The 14517-nt window shown below is 55.0% G+C and overlaps 1 protein-coding gene across 2 annotated transcripts; it reads right to left on the bottom strand.

The window, feature by feature from the left end:
* Nucleotides 1-2164: 2164 nt before the first annotated feature.
* IRF5 (interferon regulatory factor 5) lies at nt 2165-13541 on the bottom strand. Of its 2 annotated transcripts, none has more exons than XM_070513146.1 (9): nt 13395-13541; nt 7794-7999; nt 5776-5965; nt 5176-5243; nt 4661-4694; nt 4209-4481; nt 3565-3957; nt 3357-3493; nt 2165-3052 (listed from the first exon to the last, which is right to left on the bottom strand). In XM_070513146.1, exons 2-9 carry the CDS (start codon nt 7986-7988, stop codon nt 2807-2809), a joined length of 1536 nt encoding a protein of 511 aa, XP_070369247.1. In that variant the 5' UTR covers nt 7989-7999; nt 13395-13541; the 3' UTR covers nt 2165-2806. The 2 variants fall into 2 exon arrangements, with proteins under 2 accessions (XP_070369247.1, XP_014709820.1); XM_014854334.3 differs by having other exon boundaries at nt 3357-3475.
* Between the last annotated feature and the right edge of the window lie 976 nt (nt 13542-14517).

Here is a 14517-nt window from a genome sequence, read left to right as displayed (position 1 = left end):
TGTACAGGCCAGTGGGGAGAAAAGGTGCTAATCTTTGTAAATGACTGACAGGTTAAAGACAAAACAGTTAACAATTCTGAAACTTCTGTACATATGTACAGTATGGAAAATGGGGGAGAGAGGAGTCACTTTATAGTGGGGAAACCTGACGAACACCGCCTTACCCGGATGATCCAGGTCAACATCAGTAGTGACAAATCATGGTGACAGTATGTACCCTAGATACCATGTGATGAGAATGACACTTCATCTCTGTGATCTTCCTTATGAAAGCCATGAGAAATACATCAGGTAAGCCCCAAATAAGACATTCTAAAATGTACCCTCAAAACCATCAGAGTCATCAAGAACAAGGAAAGTCTGAGAAACTATCAGACCAATGGAGGCTAAGGAGACATGATGACTAAATGTAGTGTGATAACTTGGATGGGATTCTGGAACAAAAAAGATATTAGATGAAAACTAATAAAGAATGGAATTTAGTTAGTAATACTATATTCATGTTGTTTCATTATTGTGATAAACGCACCAAAGTAAGGTGTTGACAATTGGGGAAGCTGGGTATGGGGTATATAGAAACTCTATTAGCAACTGTTCTGTAAATCTAAACCTAAAACTATTCTAAACTTGTTTACTTAAAATGTCTGCACAGGCCATTTGACCACATGAAAATGCTCAGCCTTGCTCAACGAGAAGTAGCACTGAGATACTGTTTCTCACCTGTCAGCTTGGCAAAAAGTTGACGATATAGTCTGTTGGTGAGACTGTGAGGAAACAAGCACACTCAGATTTATCAGGATTTTGCCAATATCTAGCAAAATTACACACACTTTTTTTCTTTGAGGAAGATTAGCCTTGAGCTAACATCTGCTGCCAATCCTCCTCTTTTTGCTGAGGAAGACTGGCCCTGAGCTAACATCCATGCCCATTTTCCTCTCCTTTATATGTGGGATGCCTGCCACAGCATGGCTTGCCAAGCGGTGCCATGTCCACACCCGGGATCAGAACCGGCAAACCCTGCCTGCCAATAGCGGAACGTGTGCACTTAACTGCTGCACTACCGGGCCAGCCCCCAAATTACATATTTATCCTTTGTCCCAGAAATCCCATTTCTGGGGCTGCATCACAAGATACACTGGCAAAAATATGAAAAGACATAAGTGTGCACAAGCCTATTTGCTGCAGCATTATGTATAACTGAAGATGGAAACAGCTCAAATACCCACCAAGAGGTAGTCAAAACAAAAACTTGCAGCCAATCAGGCCTCTAGAATCCGGAGTCTGGATGGAAGTACCAACTTATAGGAAATACAGAAGGCAAATTATGTTAATGTGACAGAGACGCAATTGGCAGCATCTAGGCAAAAATGAAATGCAGAACAAACAAAGTGATTGGTTTCTTCCACAATTAAGTTGCAAGGGAATAAAATTTCTCTGTCTTAAATTTTTAAACAAGATATTTGATAAAAATTAATTTCTTCCCATTAGGTGGGAAGATACTGTAGTTTTGTTTTTTAGAGTGTCCTTGTCCTTTAGAGATATATGCTATTTACACGTGAAATGCTATGTCTAGGATTTGCTTCAAAATAATCTCAGGGTGGGCTGTGGAAGGGAGTTTAGATGAGAAAGACTGACTATGAATGGATAATTGTTGGAGCTACTGCATGGGGAATTTCATACTATTCTACTTTCACAAATGTTTAAAATCTTCCATGATAAAAAGATAACAACAACAAAATTGTTCAGGCCAGAAAATTACATCTATGAGCCAGATTCAACCAATGAGCTACCAATTTGCATGCATTGTCCTAATATATTTGATAGCATATGAATACATATGAGATAGAGTGTAACAGTCCTAAGTGTAGTTGAAATACCAGCCCTTCCTTTTTCACCATTTCTTATGGGAAAATTGATTTGAACAGAATCTTAGACTTGGCACATATTTGAAACACACCCTTGCTTCAGCCAGCTTCCTCCTGGAAAGCAAAGCCAGCCAGGTGCTTATGAAGGCCTCACTGACTCATCAGCCTGGAAGGCAGGCCCTCCCTCTGTCAACGGCCCAGAGATGGAGGGCAGGTGCTAGGGGAAGGAGGGCCAGCTGGCATCAGAAATAGGGTCTGGTAGAACAGCATGGAAACAACTGGTACTGAGAAAAGTCAAGTAATAGCTGACTCTGTTTTTGACATTTATTAATCCAAAAATACATAACATTCTACTTTCTACCCAAGATTCTTGGACTCTCAAGAAGGGAGGTAGCTGCCAGTCTTAAGTGTCTGGTGTAATATCTAAGTGCTCATATCTATCTCAGGAGGGAGAAAGATGAGGAAGCGAGGCTCAAACTAAGGAACCCCAAAATCAGGCCCGTGCCCTGCAGAGGCCTTGCGAGGGGGACCCGGCCCACAGCACTTAGTTCTTTTTGCCAGAGGAAATGGGGGCAACCACAAGAGTGGGCCACTCTGGGGCAATTCCCTCTGTACAACTAGGCCCCCAGGGTCGGGGGAGTTCCTCCCCTGCTCGCTGGGGCTGATGGCTGAGTTCCTCCAGAGCCAGCAGACCAAAGCTAGTAGAGGAGAGGCTCATCCAGGGAGACAGAGCCCTCAGAGCAAAACCAGCTTCTCTCAGCTTCTGCAGGGAGAATCTGGAACTTGGGCCTTTTCCCTCTCCTCCTTGGCCCAAATCTACTTCTGGGAAACCCAGAGATAGGACCCTGCAGCCAGTCAGGTGCCCACTGGGGCCACTGCACCTCCACATCAGTCCGCACAGCCGCCCAGGAAGCCTGGGCCAGTCACTATCTGCAGCCTCATTACTGCATGCCAACTGGGTGCATGGGCCAGGGCCCCTGGCCAGCACCAAGGCCTGGCACAGGAGGGGCCGGGACCACAGGCTGCAACCGCTGCTGGGACTGCCAGATGTGATGAAGCTCCTTGAACTGTTCCACCATGCGGTCTTTGAGATCTGGGTTTGAGATCTGTAGCCGGATACTATCAGCTGACCAAGAAAGCTCCCCTGAGAACATCTCTAGCAGCAACCGAGCTGCTACGGGCACCACCTGGGGGGCAAAGAGGAGACAGGACAGGGAGAACCTTGGCAGGGCTGTCAAATCCAGTTGTGCACGAGAGCATCCACCAGCAGGCAGGTGGTGGACTGCATCCTCCAGAAAGAAGGGGCACCAATTTCTACTTTGTGCAGAGGCTACTTATGTGTGAGCAGCCCTGGGCCCTGATTATCTCTGGCTGCCTAGTTCACACTGCCCAGAGAGCTCTGACCCTCCACCCTGGGGAAGGTCCTGACCCTAGGATTCCCCAGTATTCAAGCCAAAGCAGAGTTGGGAGTGGGTGTAGATGGTGGTATACCTGTACTGTGATGAGCTTCTTCTCTCGGGGTTTGCGGTCAGGCCACTCCTCCCCAAAGCAGAAGAAGATCTCGAATGGTGGTGGGGTGTTGGTCTGGCCCTTCTGGAACAGGATGAGCTCTGCAGTGAGATCAAGAGCTTTAGTCAGAGGCTAGAATGGTGTCCCTGGACAAGAGGAGGCCAGGAGGAACATGATGGGGGGCCCTCACCGTTGAGAAAATGCTCCAGGCTGAAAAGCTTGGTCTTGACCTCCCGCTGGATGGGGTTGGGGTGTGAGCCGTGGGCTGAGGCACAGGGCCCACTCCAGAACACCTTGCACTGGCACAGGCGGATGGCATACAGATCCTGGCCTTGTAGCTGGAGGATGAGTCCGCGGTCCAGGACATCCAGCAGCTGGTTTGTGTAGAAGCGCTGCTTGTCGCTGGGGATGTCCTCAGGGCTGGGGAAGCGTACTTGCTCCAGGCTCACAGGACCAAAGAGCTCCACCTGCTCCTGAGTGGCCTCTAGCTGGCTGTAGAAGAGCCGGCAGCCATGTGGGTTGCTGATGGTGAGGGCACGGGGTGGCCGCCCCCGGTACTGGAACTTGATCTCCAGGTCAGTCACTGTAGGGCAGAGAGGTAGGCACGCCCAGTCCGTGAGTCCCACGCCTCCCCATTCTTCAGCCCACTGACTTTCTCTGTCCTCTCTGCCCATCAACCACGCCATCTCATCAGCTCTCCAACTTACATCCCCCACCCAAGGAGGGACTGGCATGAGCATCCTTGTTCTTCTCTTCTTCGCCATCCTCCACCCTCCTTACAAACCAACCCCCCAGCACTGCTTTATCCTGCCCAGCCTGCCCGTGGGTACTTACAAGGCAGCATGTGGGGGCTGATCAGCAGGTCGGGCAGGAGTTGTTCGCCCGTGGGGGGTAGGCTGGCAACCAGAGGACCCCCAGGCTGCAGGCTCGGCAGGACCTCCGGGAGAAGGTCCCCAAAGCCAGCTGCATTGCCAGGGGCAGGGCCCAGGAGGCTGGGATCTGGAGCAGGCGGGCCAATCACCACAGGTGGCTGGAGAGTGGGTGGCCACTTGACATCCTCTTTGGGTAAAGAGTAGGGTGGCATGGGGGGGCGGGGCTGCACAGGTTCTACAGAGGGTGGGAGTGGACAGAGCTTTAATGGCAATTCTAGGAAACTGCCTCCCAGGCTCACCTACTCCCAGCTCTGGGCCTCCCCTTAGCCCCTCTTCAGCCCCCTCCCAGACACCTATGGTACCTGCAGCTTCTCCTTATACTAGGCCCCCAACCATATCCCCTCCCAGCCCCACCTGTGAGGCTCAGGCTTGGTAACATCCTCTGGAGCTGAAGGGAAGACACAGGCAAAGGAGGAGGGAAGAGGCCAGAGAGAGAGAAGGGAGGATAGGTTATTAAATTGATCTGATACTAAAGAAATAACACATGAGAACCACAAGGCAATTCCCCGGTCTCCAGCTTAGGCGAGGCCAGACCTTGCCTGCAGTCCCAGCCCTGTGGTCTCAGGTGGGTCAGTGAGCGCTCAGTGCCTGTTTCCACATCTGCCTTCTCAGGTAGCAACATTGACTGAGCCCCCACTGCTGTGAGGGGCAGTCAGACAGTGTGCAAGCACATTTTGTAGCAAGAAAGCCTCAGGGGGGTTCAAGGTGGTGACTTTGCTCCTATCCTCAAAATTCCCAGAGAAGAGCTGCAGAAAGAGCAGCAGGGCTCCAGAGGAAGGAGACTGCTTAACCCTGAAGCAGAGCGGGACAGCAGAGACGCCTCCCACATCAGTGCAGGCAGATGCTGAGACATCAGCCCCGGAGCTCACCTCTTCCTCTTCCTCCTCCTCCTCCTCTCCTGTACCAATGGGGGCATAATCCTCACTGGGCTGTGACTCTGCATAGTGGGGGAGAGAAAAGAAAGACGAGGAGTCAGTGGGGGAGGAGGAAGGCCACCAGGGCTCCATGTGGCAGCTCCTGTGTGGCTTCTCCCCTCCCCAGACACAGAGTGAGGTGAAGGGCTGCACAGCCACCAGGAATCACCGGGGACCTCCCCGACCCCACAGCACTCAGCTCCCTGAGCCACCAGGCCCACACTCACTGGAGCCAAGAGCCAAGAACAAGGAGGAACCGAGGAAGACAGAGCCGGGGCCCTGGTCCATGCCAAGCCATTCCTGGTCCCGCAAATGGTCCAGCTCAGGCCACTCCTGGGAGCCCTGGGTCTTAGGATCTAGCAGCATGTTCCCGACCACTACACACTGGAGGAGCCCTGGGTCTTAGGATCTAGCAGCATGTTCCCGACCACTACACTCTGGAGGAGCCCTGGGTCTTAGGATCTAGCAACATGTTCCCGACCACTACACACTGGAGGAGCCCTGGGCCTTCCTGCATAGCCTCCTAGGCATCCCACGCAGGGCCAGGCATGATACCTGCGGGAGCGGGGCCATTGGAGCAGACCTCGTAGATCTTGTAGGGCTGAGGCGGCATGTCCCGGGGCCCATCATAGATGAGGCGGAAGTCCCGGCTCTTGTTAAGGGCACAGCGCAGGTTGGCCTTCCACTTGGCCGGATCGGCCTCGTCCACCCCCTCAGTGTACTTCCCCGTCTCCTTGGCCCAGGCCTGGGGCAGGAAAAGAAGACAGGAGACCACAGAGAACCTCTCCCCTCACCAAAGCCCCAGCCCCTCCTGGCTGATGGGAGTAGCTACTGTGCAGGGAGACCTTCAGTGACACGGAGCAGAGTGGCCATGGCAAGACAGGAGACACGACACCGGTCCTTCCCAGCCCTGGGGTTCTGACAGACTAAAGGAAGTCTAGGTGCTTTGAAAGGCATCGCATTCTCTGCTCCTGCGAGGGTAAAGAGGACAGCCAAACATAGTGGAAAAGAGCATGGGATCTGGAGTGGGACTGGGTTTGAATCTGGGAACTACCACCCACCGGCTGTGTACCAGGGGCATGTCACTTTGCCTTTCTTTGCTTTGGTCTCCCCATCACAGTGCCCACCTCACAGGGTGGTGGCAAAACTGGAGGGTAGTGAGGACCGAAGGGCCACGGCTCTCAGAACTGTGTCTGCACTTAGGATGGGCTCCGTACACCTTTGCTGTTGGTATGATTATTTTGGGGTGCAATTTGGTTGATATAAGGATTACAAATGTTTCTACCCTTTAACCCAGCAATTCAACATCTAGGAACATATGCTAGAAGCATCCACACAAGATTCTGCAGGTACAAGGTTATTCAGCACTGTTTGTAAAAGCAAAAGACCCAAAATAACCTAAATGTCCATCAGTGGGGGCAGGTTAAATTATGGCCAATCCTTAGGACGGAATACTGGGTAGCAAGGAAAAAAAGGAGGAAGCTTTTGATATACTGACACATCACAGTCTTCAAGAAATATGAGGTGCGGGAGAATATGCATACGTTTATCATTTTGTGAAAAGTGGAGAAAAGGATAGGTACATACTTGCTTGAATACGCATAAAAACCTCTCAGGAGGGATAAACAGGAAACTGATAATACCAATTGCCTGGAGGGAAGGGGTCAGGGACCCCTGGGGACAGGGCTGGGAGGTTTTTGGAGTTTTGCTGTAAACCACTTTACACTTTTTAAATTTTGAATTGTGTGACTGTGTTATCTATTTAAAAACAAGAAATGAATTTGAAAAGAACCTTAAAGAGGTAAATATCAAGTGCAAAGACTAAGAAATACATATCCAAAGCTTTAAAAAATCAGGGTTCTCTTTGACCCAGCAATGTTTAATTCTAGGAAATAACCCCAAAGAAAATCATTTAAGACGTGCAAAGGGTAAGTGTTTAGAGGGCGTCCATGGCAATGTGGGCTTCAACACTGAAACACTGAGAGCAACCTAAAGTGTCCAAACACTGGGACTGGGAGACTGAACTGTGCTAAGCCCCTCCCATGGAACACTCAGTGGTCACTAAAAGTGACATGGTCCATGTTGGAGAGGAGAGCTCGTCCTGATGTTGGGTGGAAATACAGGTTATAAAACAGTATATCTGGTTTCATTCCAAGTTTGCATTTCATATACATACACATGCAGAAAAAAGAAAATATAAGCCAAAAATATTCATCATAGTTACCTCCTAGGGTTAAGATTCTGGGGGAATTCTGTGGTCTTCTCTTAGCGTATGTGTACACCAAATGTGCACACTGAACGTGTACTCACGTGTAATGAGGATGAGGCAAGAACAAGGAGGAGGAGGGGAGTGACAGGAAGGTCTCCTCGGGGCCCCTCCGTCCCCACCTTGCTCTGAGCACCAGGTTAAAAAGGGTATACCCTGTGGTTATGCCTGCATCCCCTTAGTCCTGGCCTGGGGTCACCTGCAGCAAGGCAGCTGGGAGAGTGGCCAGTTTGAGATATAGGGCGGGGTCCTCTTCTAGGGAGGAGGTGCCTCAAAGGTCGAAGCAGTACATCCATGCAGGGCTTACCTTGAAGATGGTGTTATCTCCATCCTGGCTGGGTCCATGCCGTGTGGCATGGCGCCAGGGGATGTAGAAGAGTTTCCTCTCCCCGTTGACCCACTGAAGCCCTGGGTACTGGCAGCTGTTCACCTGGGCCACCAGCCAGGGCTTCAGCCGCACGCGGCGGGGTGGAGGGGCGGCAGTGGGAGCAGGCTGGTTCATGGCAAAGGGGTCTGCATGAGAAAGCCAGAGGGGGAGCATCAGCAGATTTGCAGTTAGACACTCCCTGCTGCAGTTGGATGTAGGGGGCCGCTCAGGGGGCCCAACCGGGGGCCGTTAGGGCTTTCCCTTCGTCCCAGCACTCAGGGCTGGAGTCTCTCCAGTCCATCCAAGTGCTCAAGGCCAATTCTCTTTTCCATCCATCAGCTTTCATGGCACAGCATCACAGCATCTGTGCTTTGTGTTGAGGGGAAAGGAGGGAAGGGTTTACAGCTGTAGTGGATGCTGTGCGTACCCCACCCAGACATCCTTTACCAGACACGGCATCCATTCCCAGCTGCTGTGAGGCTGCATAGCACAGAGCTGCCCACCACCAGAGGATTGCCCTCAGCTGCCTCACTCCAGGCTAGGCCCACCCCTCCACTGGGGGGGATAGCCCACAGCCAGTGAGGGACTGACACACAGGGACAAAAGACCAATCCCCTTGCTTGAAGTGGAACAAATTGATGCTATGCTTGCTCCAGAGCTCCCCAGATGATTCCACATCCTTGCTTCTTCCTGCCCCACGCTGCTTCCCTCTCTCCCCTTCTCCAGAGAAGGAGAAGACTGCCTTCCAGGAAACCAGCCTAAGACCAAGGCAGAAGTTGTGAATGGAGGGAGGGTTTCTGAACCCAGTCCTCAGAGCTTCCTTTCTTCCTCAGTTTCCCTCCAGGGACGAAGCTTCCCTGTACCTGGACATCTGGAGAGAAATCCCATCAGCCAACTCAGTCTACCTCCTGCATCACCAGGAACGGCAGCCACCAAACTTAGATCTTGCCCTTCTAAAGTCATCAATTTCCTAGACTCTGGTTCTTCCCACTGACCATGCACTCATTCAGCACTTAGTAAGCACCTAATGTTTGCCAGGTCTGGAGCTGCATGGAGCTGTGGGAACGACAGAGGCAAGGTCTAAAGGTTCCCCACAGGGAGCAAGCACCACCTCCCTGGGTCACAGTCTCTGCCTCTCTAGTCCGGGGCCAGCTGGCCACATGGAACCCCCGCCTACCCTGGCAGTTTCTCCCCGGTCCTTGCTCTTAACCTGTGAGCCTAGGGTCAGAGGCAGAAAGGACTGAGCCATCATTGATCCCTCCGCCTGAGACTCAGAAGGGAATCTGTCACTCAGCAAGTGAGGAACAAAGAGCCGAGCCAGGATAAGAAACCAGGCTGCCCCTAGCCCAGGGCTCTAGTTTCTCAGCACACATGAGTAGGTGGGTGTGCATGTGTGTGTGCAAGAGGGCACACACTGCCCCCTGGACCATGCTTGTCTCCCGCTTCCTTGGTACCTCCATCCCCTCCACAAGGAAGGAGAGGGGGTGGTGGCAATGATGGTGGTATAGTGATGGGTGGGCAAGGGGTCTTTCCTGGAGGCCATGCTGCCTGGAACAAAGGTGATGTGGAGACAGGTGCCAACATTTGCCTTGCACAAGGTGGGCACGTCAGCACTCACACCCCACTCTCCATAGCATCACAGTGGCCTTGAACTCCTCTCTGAGATGAGTGGTTTGGGGCTCTTACTCTGCCTTGCACTGCCCGGCTCCCCATCCTGTTTACCTTCCAGGTGGGTGGGCAACCTCCTCAAGGGCAGGAGTGTCTCCCACTCTTTCCTTCTTCCATGTGCACACTCTCCCTAGTCCAGAACCCTGCCATTCGCTGGACCAAAGTAGCACTTAAGAAATACCAGCCCCTTGGGGGCTGGCCCTGTGGCCCAGTGGTTAAGATTGCGTGCTCTGCTTCAGTGGCCCAGAGTTTCCCCCGTTCGGATCCTGGACACTGACACGGCACCACTCATCAGGCCATGCTGAGGCGGCGTCCCACACGCCACAACTAGAGGCACTCACAACTAGAATATACAACTATGTACTGGGGGGTTATGGGGAGAAGAATAAGAAGAGAAAAAAAAAGGAAAGAAGATTGGCAACAGATGTTAGCTCAGGTGCCAATCTTTGAAAAAGAAAAAAAAAACAGCCCCCTGATACACCCCAGATGCTGGAAGCATTCCATCCTCCAGTGTTTCTCCCCTCACCAGCCCTGCTCTCTCCAGGATCCTCCTCTCACTCAAAGAGGGGTGAGGCCAGACCCAAGAGGAAGGCTGCCAGGGCTGTGACACAGGCCTGAGGGGGCAGGCCTGTCAAGGAAGGAATGGCTGAAGGACATGGGGTGTCCAGGTTAGTGAAGTGAACACAGTGGGGTGGGGATAGCCCTATCCTTAATATTTGAAGTACCACCACATACAAAGGGACTAGGGTTTGAGTCAACACCAGCACAGCCTCCACTGAGGCAGACTAGACCCAGGTTGAAGAAGAACTTTCTAACAGATAAGGCCACCCAACCACAGGCCAGGCTGCTGCCTGGGGGTACTTAAGCCCTGGTGGGCTTCCTGGCCTGCCTGTGTGAGGTTGATCCCCCTCTGTCATTCCAGGCCTGCTCCGGCCTTAGAGCACTGAGCCTCAGTTTCCCATGAAATTCCCTGCCCAGTACTCTTTTGGGTTGTGGCTGCGAAGAAGTCTCCATCTGCAGGCTTCTCCTCAGAGTAGTGCCCAGCTCTGGGCCAGGATGGGGGGGTGGGTGAGCTCCCAGCCCTGCCCCCCGGCCTCAGAAGACTGTTGGCTCAGTTCCCCTTTCGCACCAGCCTCCACCCAGCCCCAGGGGAAATGAAAGTGGCCAGACCGGACAACTCGGAAACCTGACTCACTGTGACTGGGGGAGGGAAGGGAAGTGGAGAAAATTCACATTTGGGTCCCCCAGACCGTATTCTCAATCTCTCACCATAGCCCATCTGCCAACCCTCAACCCTGCCGGCAGTCACTTTACATTTAGTGTCGTTGGCAGCATTGGGTAGCCCCACCCACCACATTTGCAGTTGTAGCCCCCTCAACCCCCTGAAAGGCCTTGGTCCTGGAACAGAGGGGCGATGGTCACCACCAGCAGGCACTTCTGGCTAAGTGAAGGTGGTCAGAGGAAAGCTCTGTCAACACAGAGGGGAAGGCAAGCTTCCCCGATGACCCCCCACAGAGGGTCATGGGGTGGTGCAGTTGGGAGACCGGAAGGGTCTACTGCTGCCCAGGGCAAGGAGGAAGTCGGGGCGAGTCCTGTCGCCTGGCCTGGCCCAGCAATGCTGTTCAAAACAAAGGTTTTGAAATGACAACTCTGGCCTCATGTCAGTAAGATGCAGCCGCTTCTGGCAGCCTAGGGAGGGGCTGTGGAGAGAGGCTCCCACAACAAGCCCTGCCAGCACCAAGGGACAGTCTGTCCAGCACAGAAGGGTCTTCAGCCTCAAGGGTTTGCCTGCAGCCAGGTGCGCCAGGACCAAGCTCAGGGTCAGGTTCCAAGGAGGCCTCCTCCTGCCCGGAGGCGGGCTTAGATCTGATTCAGACCATCCTAATGCCAAGAGTTCTGAATTTCAATGCCCTTGCACCCCATCTCAATTTTCCCTCCAGATAGAAGCAGTCGCCCTGATTCCAGGGGACCCCAGATGCAATAGGCAGTCCTCAGAAAGTCCCTGTTACATCTGCTCCCCTCTGCTAGGAGGAAGGCTTGATTTTCCATCAGAGGGCAGGGCTGACCAGGGGGTCTGCCTTGACACTTCACAGCTGAGCAGGTCTGCCCTCTCAGGGGCGAAATTTCTGCAGCGCCGGTTGACCTAGCCTTGTGGATTAGAGCCCTGGAAATGGGGAAAGCCCAAAGCGCCTGCTCCGGCTTCCATGGAAAACAAATTGGTGTGGGCTGCTGAAGACCTGAGGAGGCCCCCATAAGTGAAGCCTCTAGAGGGGCAGCCCAGGAGCCCCTGCCACAGTGGGACGCCCCACAACTCACACCAAGGCCTTGAAGTCCCAGGAGCCAGTCACCTGAGGAGCCTGGGACACTGCGCACCAGAGACCCCTAGGGAAGGACACTCTGCAGTCCCAGTGGCGGGCGGAGCAGCAAGCCCCTTGTCTGCATCTCCGGAGTTTGTTTGATTCACAGCGTCTCCCCGCAAACCCCACATCAAGCTCAGGGAGAAGGCAAGGGATTCCCTGCACCAGGCGAGACCCTAAATCCCGCCCCCTCCAGGTGAGTCGACCACACCCTGAGACAAGCTGAGGCTGTGGGGCAGCAGATGCGGCAGGAAGGAGCCTCTCTCGGCTTCCTCCCACGGGCACGGGCGGGGAACGCCAGTGCAGGGGGGAAAACCCCAAAGTAGGGCCTTTAGGTTAAAAAGGGTGGTTTCCCAGTGCCTCCCCAGACTTGCTGGGAGCCCCAGCGCCCAAGGCCCGACAGCTCGGGGGAGGGCGGGACTCTGCCTCTGGCCTGGCTGCCCATCCCGAGGGCCTCTTGCTTCCTCCATCGGCTCCGCCCGCGTCCTGACTGGTCCTGCTCACCTATCCCTGCTCCGCGCGCGCCGGGAGCCCAGTCCAGGCCCTGTCCGCGGCACCGCCCCCGCAGGTTCGGCCCCTGCGAATTGCCTGCGCCTCCCGGGCCAGCCCGCGGAGTCACCCGGGGGACGCTGGCTTAGGGTCTGCCTCTCGGACCGCTCCTCAGGCTGGCGGCGCCCCCGCCCTCTTCCTCGCCCTGCTGTGCCCCAGGGTTGCGGCCAGTCCAGGGAAGTTCCCCCGCCCCCGCTCCCAGGTACCAGCTCCGGCTCCTGGAGGCGATCCGGAGGAAACCGCGCTGGGAGGACGGCGCAGGTGTTCGCCGCCTCCTACCCCGCATGATGGTCACACTAGTCTCATTTTCCCTCTATTTTTAGACTCTTAATTGTTTCGTTTTTAAGTTCGAGGGAAGGACGTAAAGAAACTAGTCCAAGAAGTATTGCGCCCCATAGTACTCCACTGACAGGAGGGTCAGCGCCTCCTTTTCTCGGCCACGAATCAAAGGACAGCGCCTCTACCTGACACCATATTCCCAAACACTCTTTGCCCGAATTCCTGCCATTGGCTTTAAGATCCTGGGAGGATGAACCCCTTAAACTTCATCCTCTTACCCGAAAGGGTGAGGAGGCCCCGGGGAAGAGGGATGGCGAGCCCAGAGAAAAGGAGAATTGGGGCTCCCCCTTCCGCGGCCCAAGCCAGACTCCGGGGCCCTCCCCATCCTTGGCGAGGGCAAGACGGAGGGAGAGACGCAGCGGTGCCGCCGCCGCCACCCGGGCCTCCCGGGGAGCTTGCGGGCCGATGGCTGCGGTGCGGAGCACCCCGCGTTGATCGGGACGTAGGAGGCACCTGGAGGCCGCCAGAGCGCTTGGGTGCGCCACGCACTAGGCGCCCACCCGAGCTCAGGCGCCAGGCGGAGCCGGACGCGGACCCCTCCCGCGGGCGCGCCCCGCTCCAGTCCCCAGCGCGGCGTCGGCAGGTGCCCCGCGGGCGCGGGGAGGAGCGTGCGGCGGCCACGACCTACCTGTCTGCGGTGCGCCCGCGTGGCTGCGCCCAGGAGCACAGGCTGGGCGGCGGGGCCGAGCTGCGCTCTCCCGAAGTTGCGCCTCCAGCAGGTCCGCACGCCCGGCACTTCCGCGTCGCCCGCCCCCGCCCCAGCCCCAGCCCCAGCCCCAGCCCCCGCCCCCTGGCCGAGGCCGCGGAGCCTGGATGAGCGGACGGCGCCCCGCCCTGCCCCGCGGGGCCACCCTGGGGCCCCCGCATTGATCTGGCGACCGTGGGCCCCGGTTGAGCGTCGGGCCAGGTCGGGCACCCCTGCAGCCCAGAGCCTCCGGGGCTCTGGAGACCCCCGGCAGCGTGATGGCCTGGACCGACGACTGGGTTCCTTCGGCAATCTGGAACTGCAAAATAGTCATTCGACAACCCCAGCCCCCCACTTCCCCGTAGTGCTTGGCGGGGCCCGGGAGCTGCCCCAGCCCGGGACCTCTGGGAGCAGGATCGGTGCAAACACAGTCCATCAAGCAAGCCACGTAAGAGGGCGCGGCGGGGCGGACCGATGGATAGTCCGCAGCCCTCGCCCTGCCCGCCCGCGCCCCTTCCGAGGGTCACCCCAACGCTCAGCCACTGGTACCCGGACCCGGATACCCCTCCTCGACGTGCCTGCAGGCGAGGATCCTCAGGCCGCTCTGTCCCTTTCTAATTCTCACCTCCCGAGTCCACCTGCCCCAGCTTCCCCTCTCTGGTCGCCTTTGAGGCCTCTGAGGGTCAGCGCAGTGGTAGCCCGTCCCGCCTCTTCACTCACAGCTACTTGACCACCCATCTCTCATTCTGAACGTTTTTCGATTCCATAAATGGGCGTTGCTCTCCGGCCTCAACCTTCGCACGTCCTTTTCCCTCTCCTGGAACATTGTTCGCTTGGTAACGACGTCTCTTCAAATTTTCTGCTTCAGCATCACCTCCTCTGGAAAGCCTACCTTGACTTCACCTCCTGGGTCGGGTTCCCGAGCTCCGAAGCTCATCCTCGCTGGTTTCACTTACGATTTTAGTGTCTGATTCTCACCTGAATCAGCTTACTCAGGGATCACTCCTATCTTTTAATTGTTTTCTATAGTATTTCTTACTAAAAACATTTTTAGAAGTTACTCACC

The sequence above is a fragment of the Equus asinus genome, chromosome 1, assembly GCF_041296235.1.
Source record: "Equus asinus isolate D_3611 breed Donkey chromosome 1, EquAss-T2T_v2, whole genome shotgun sequence".
Classification (NCBI taxonomy): domain Eukaryota; kingdom Metazoa; phylum Chordata; class Mammalia; order Perissodactyla; family Equidae; genus Equus; species Equus asinus.
This window is presented reverse-complemented; position numbering and strand designations above follow the sequence as displayed.

Bases quoted from the DNA above. Each gene is read 5' to 3' on its own strand.
- IRF5 (XM_070513146.1), bottom strand. From the start codon at position 7,988: ATGAACCAGCCTGCTCCCACTGCCGCCCCTCCACCCCGCCGCGTGCGG. The intron at 5,244-5,775 runs GTATCATGCCTG...CCCACTATGCAG, and splicing joins CAATGGCCCCGCTCCCGCAG to AGTCACAGCCCAGTGAGGAT. The intron at 3,958-4,208 runs GTAAGTACCCAC...TCTGCCCTACAG, and splicing joins CAGCCCCCACATGCTGCCTT to TGACTGACCTGGAGATCAAG.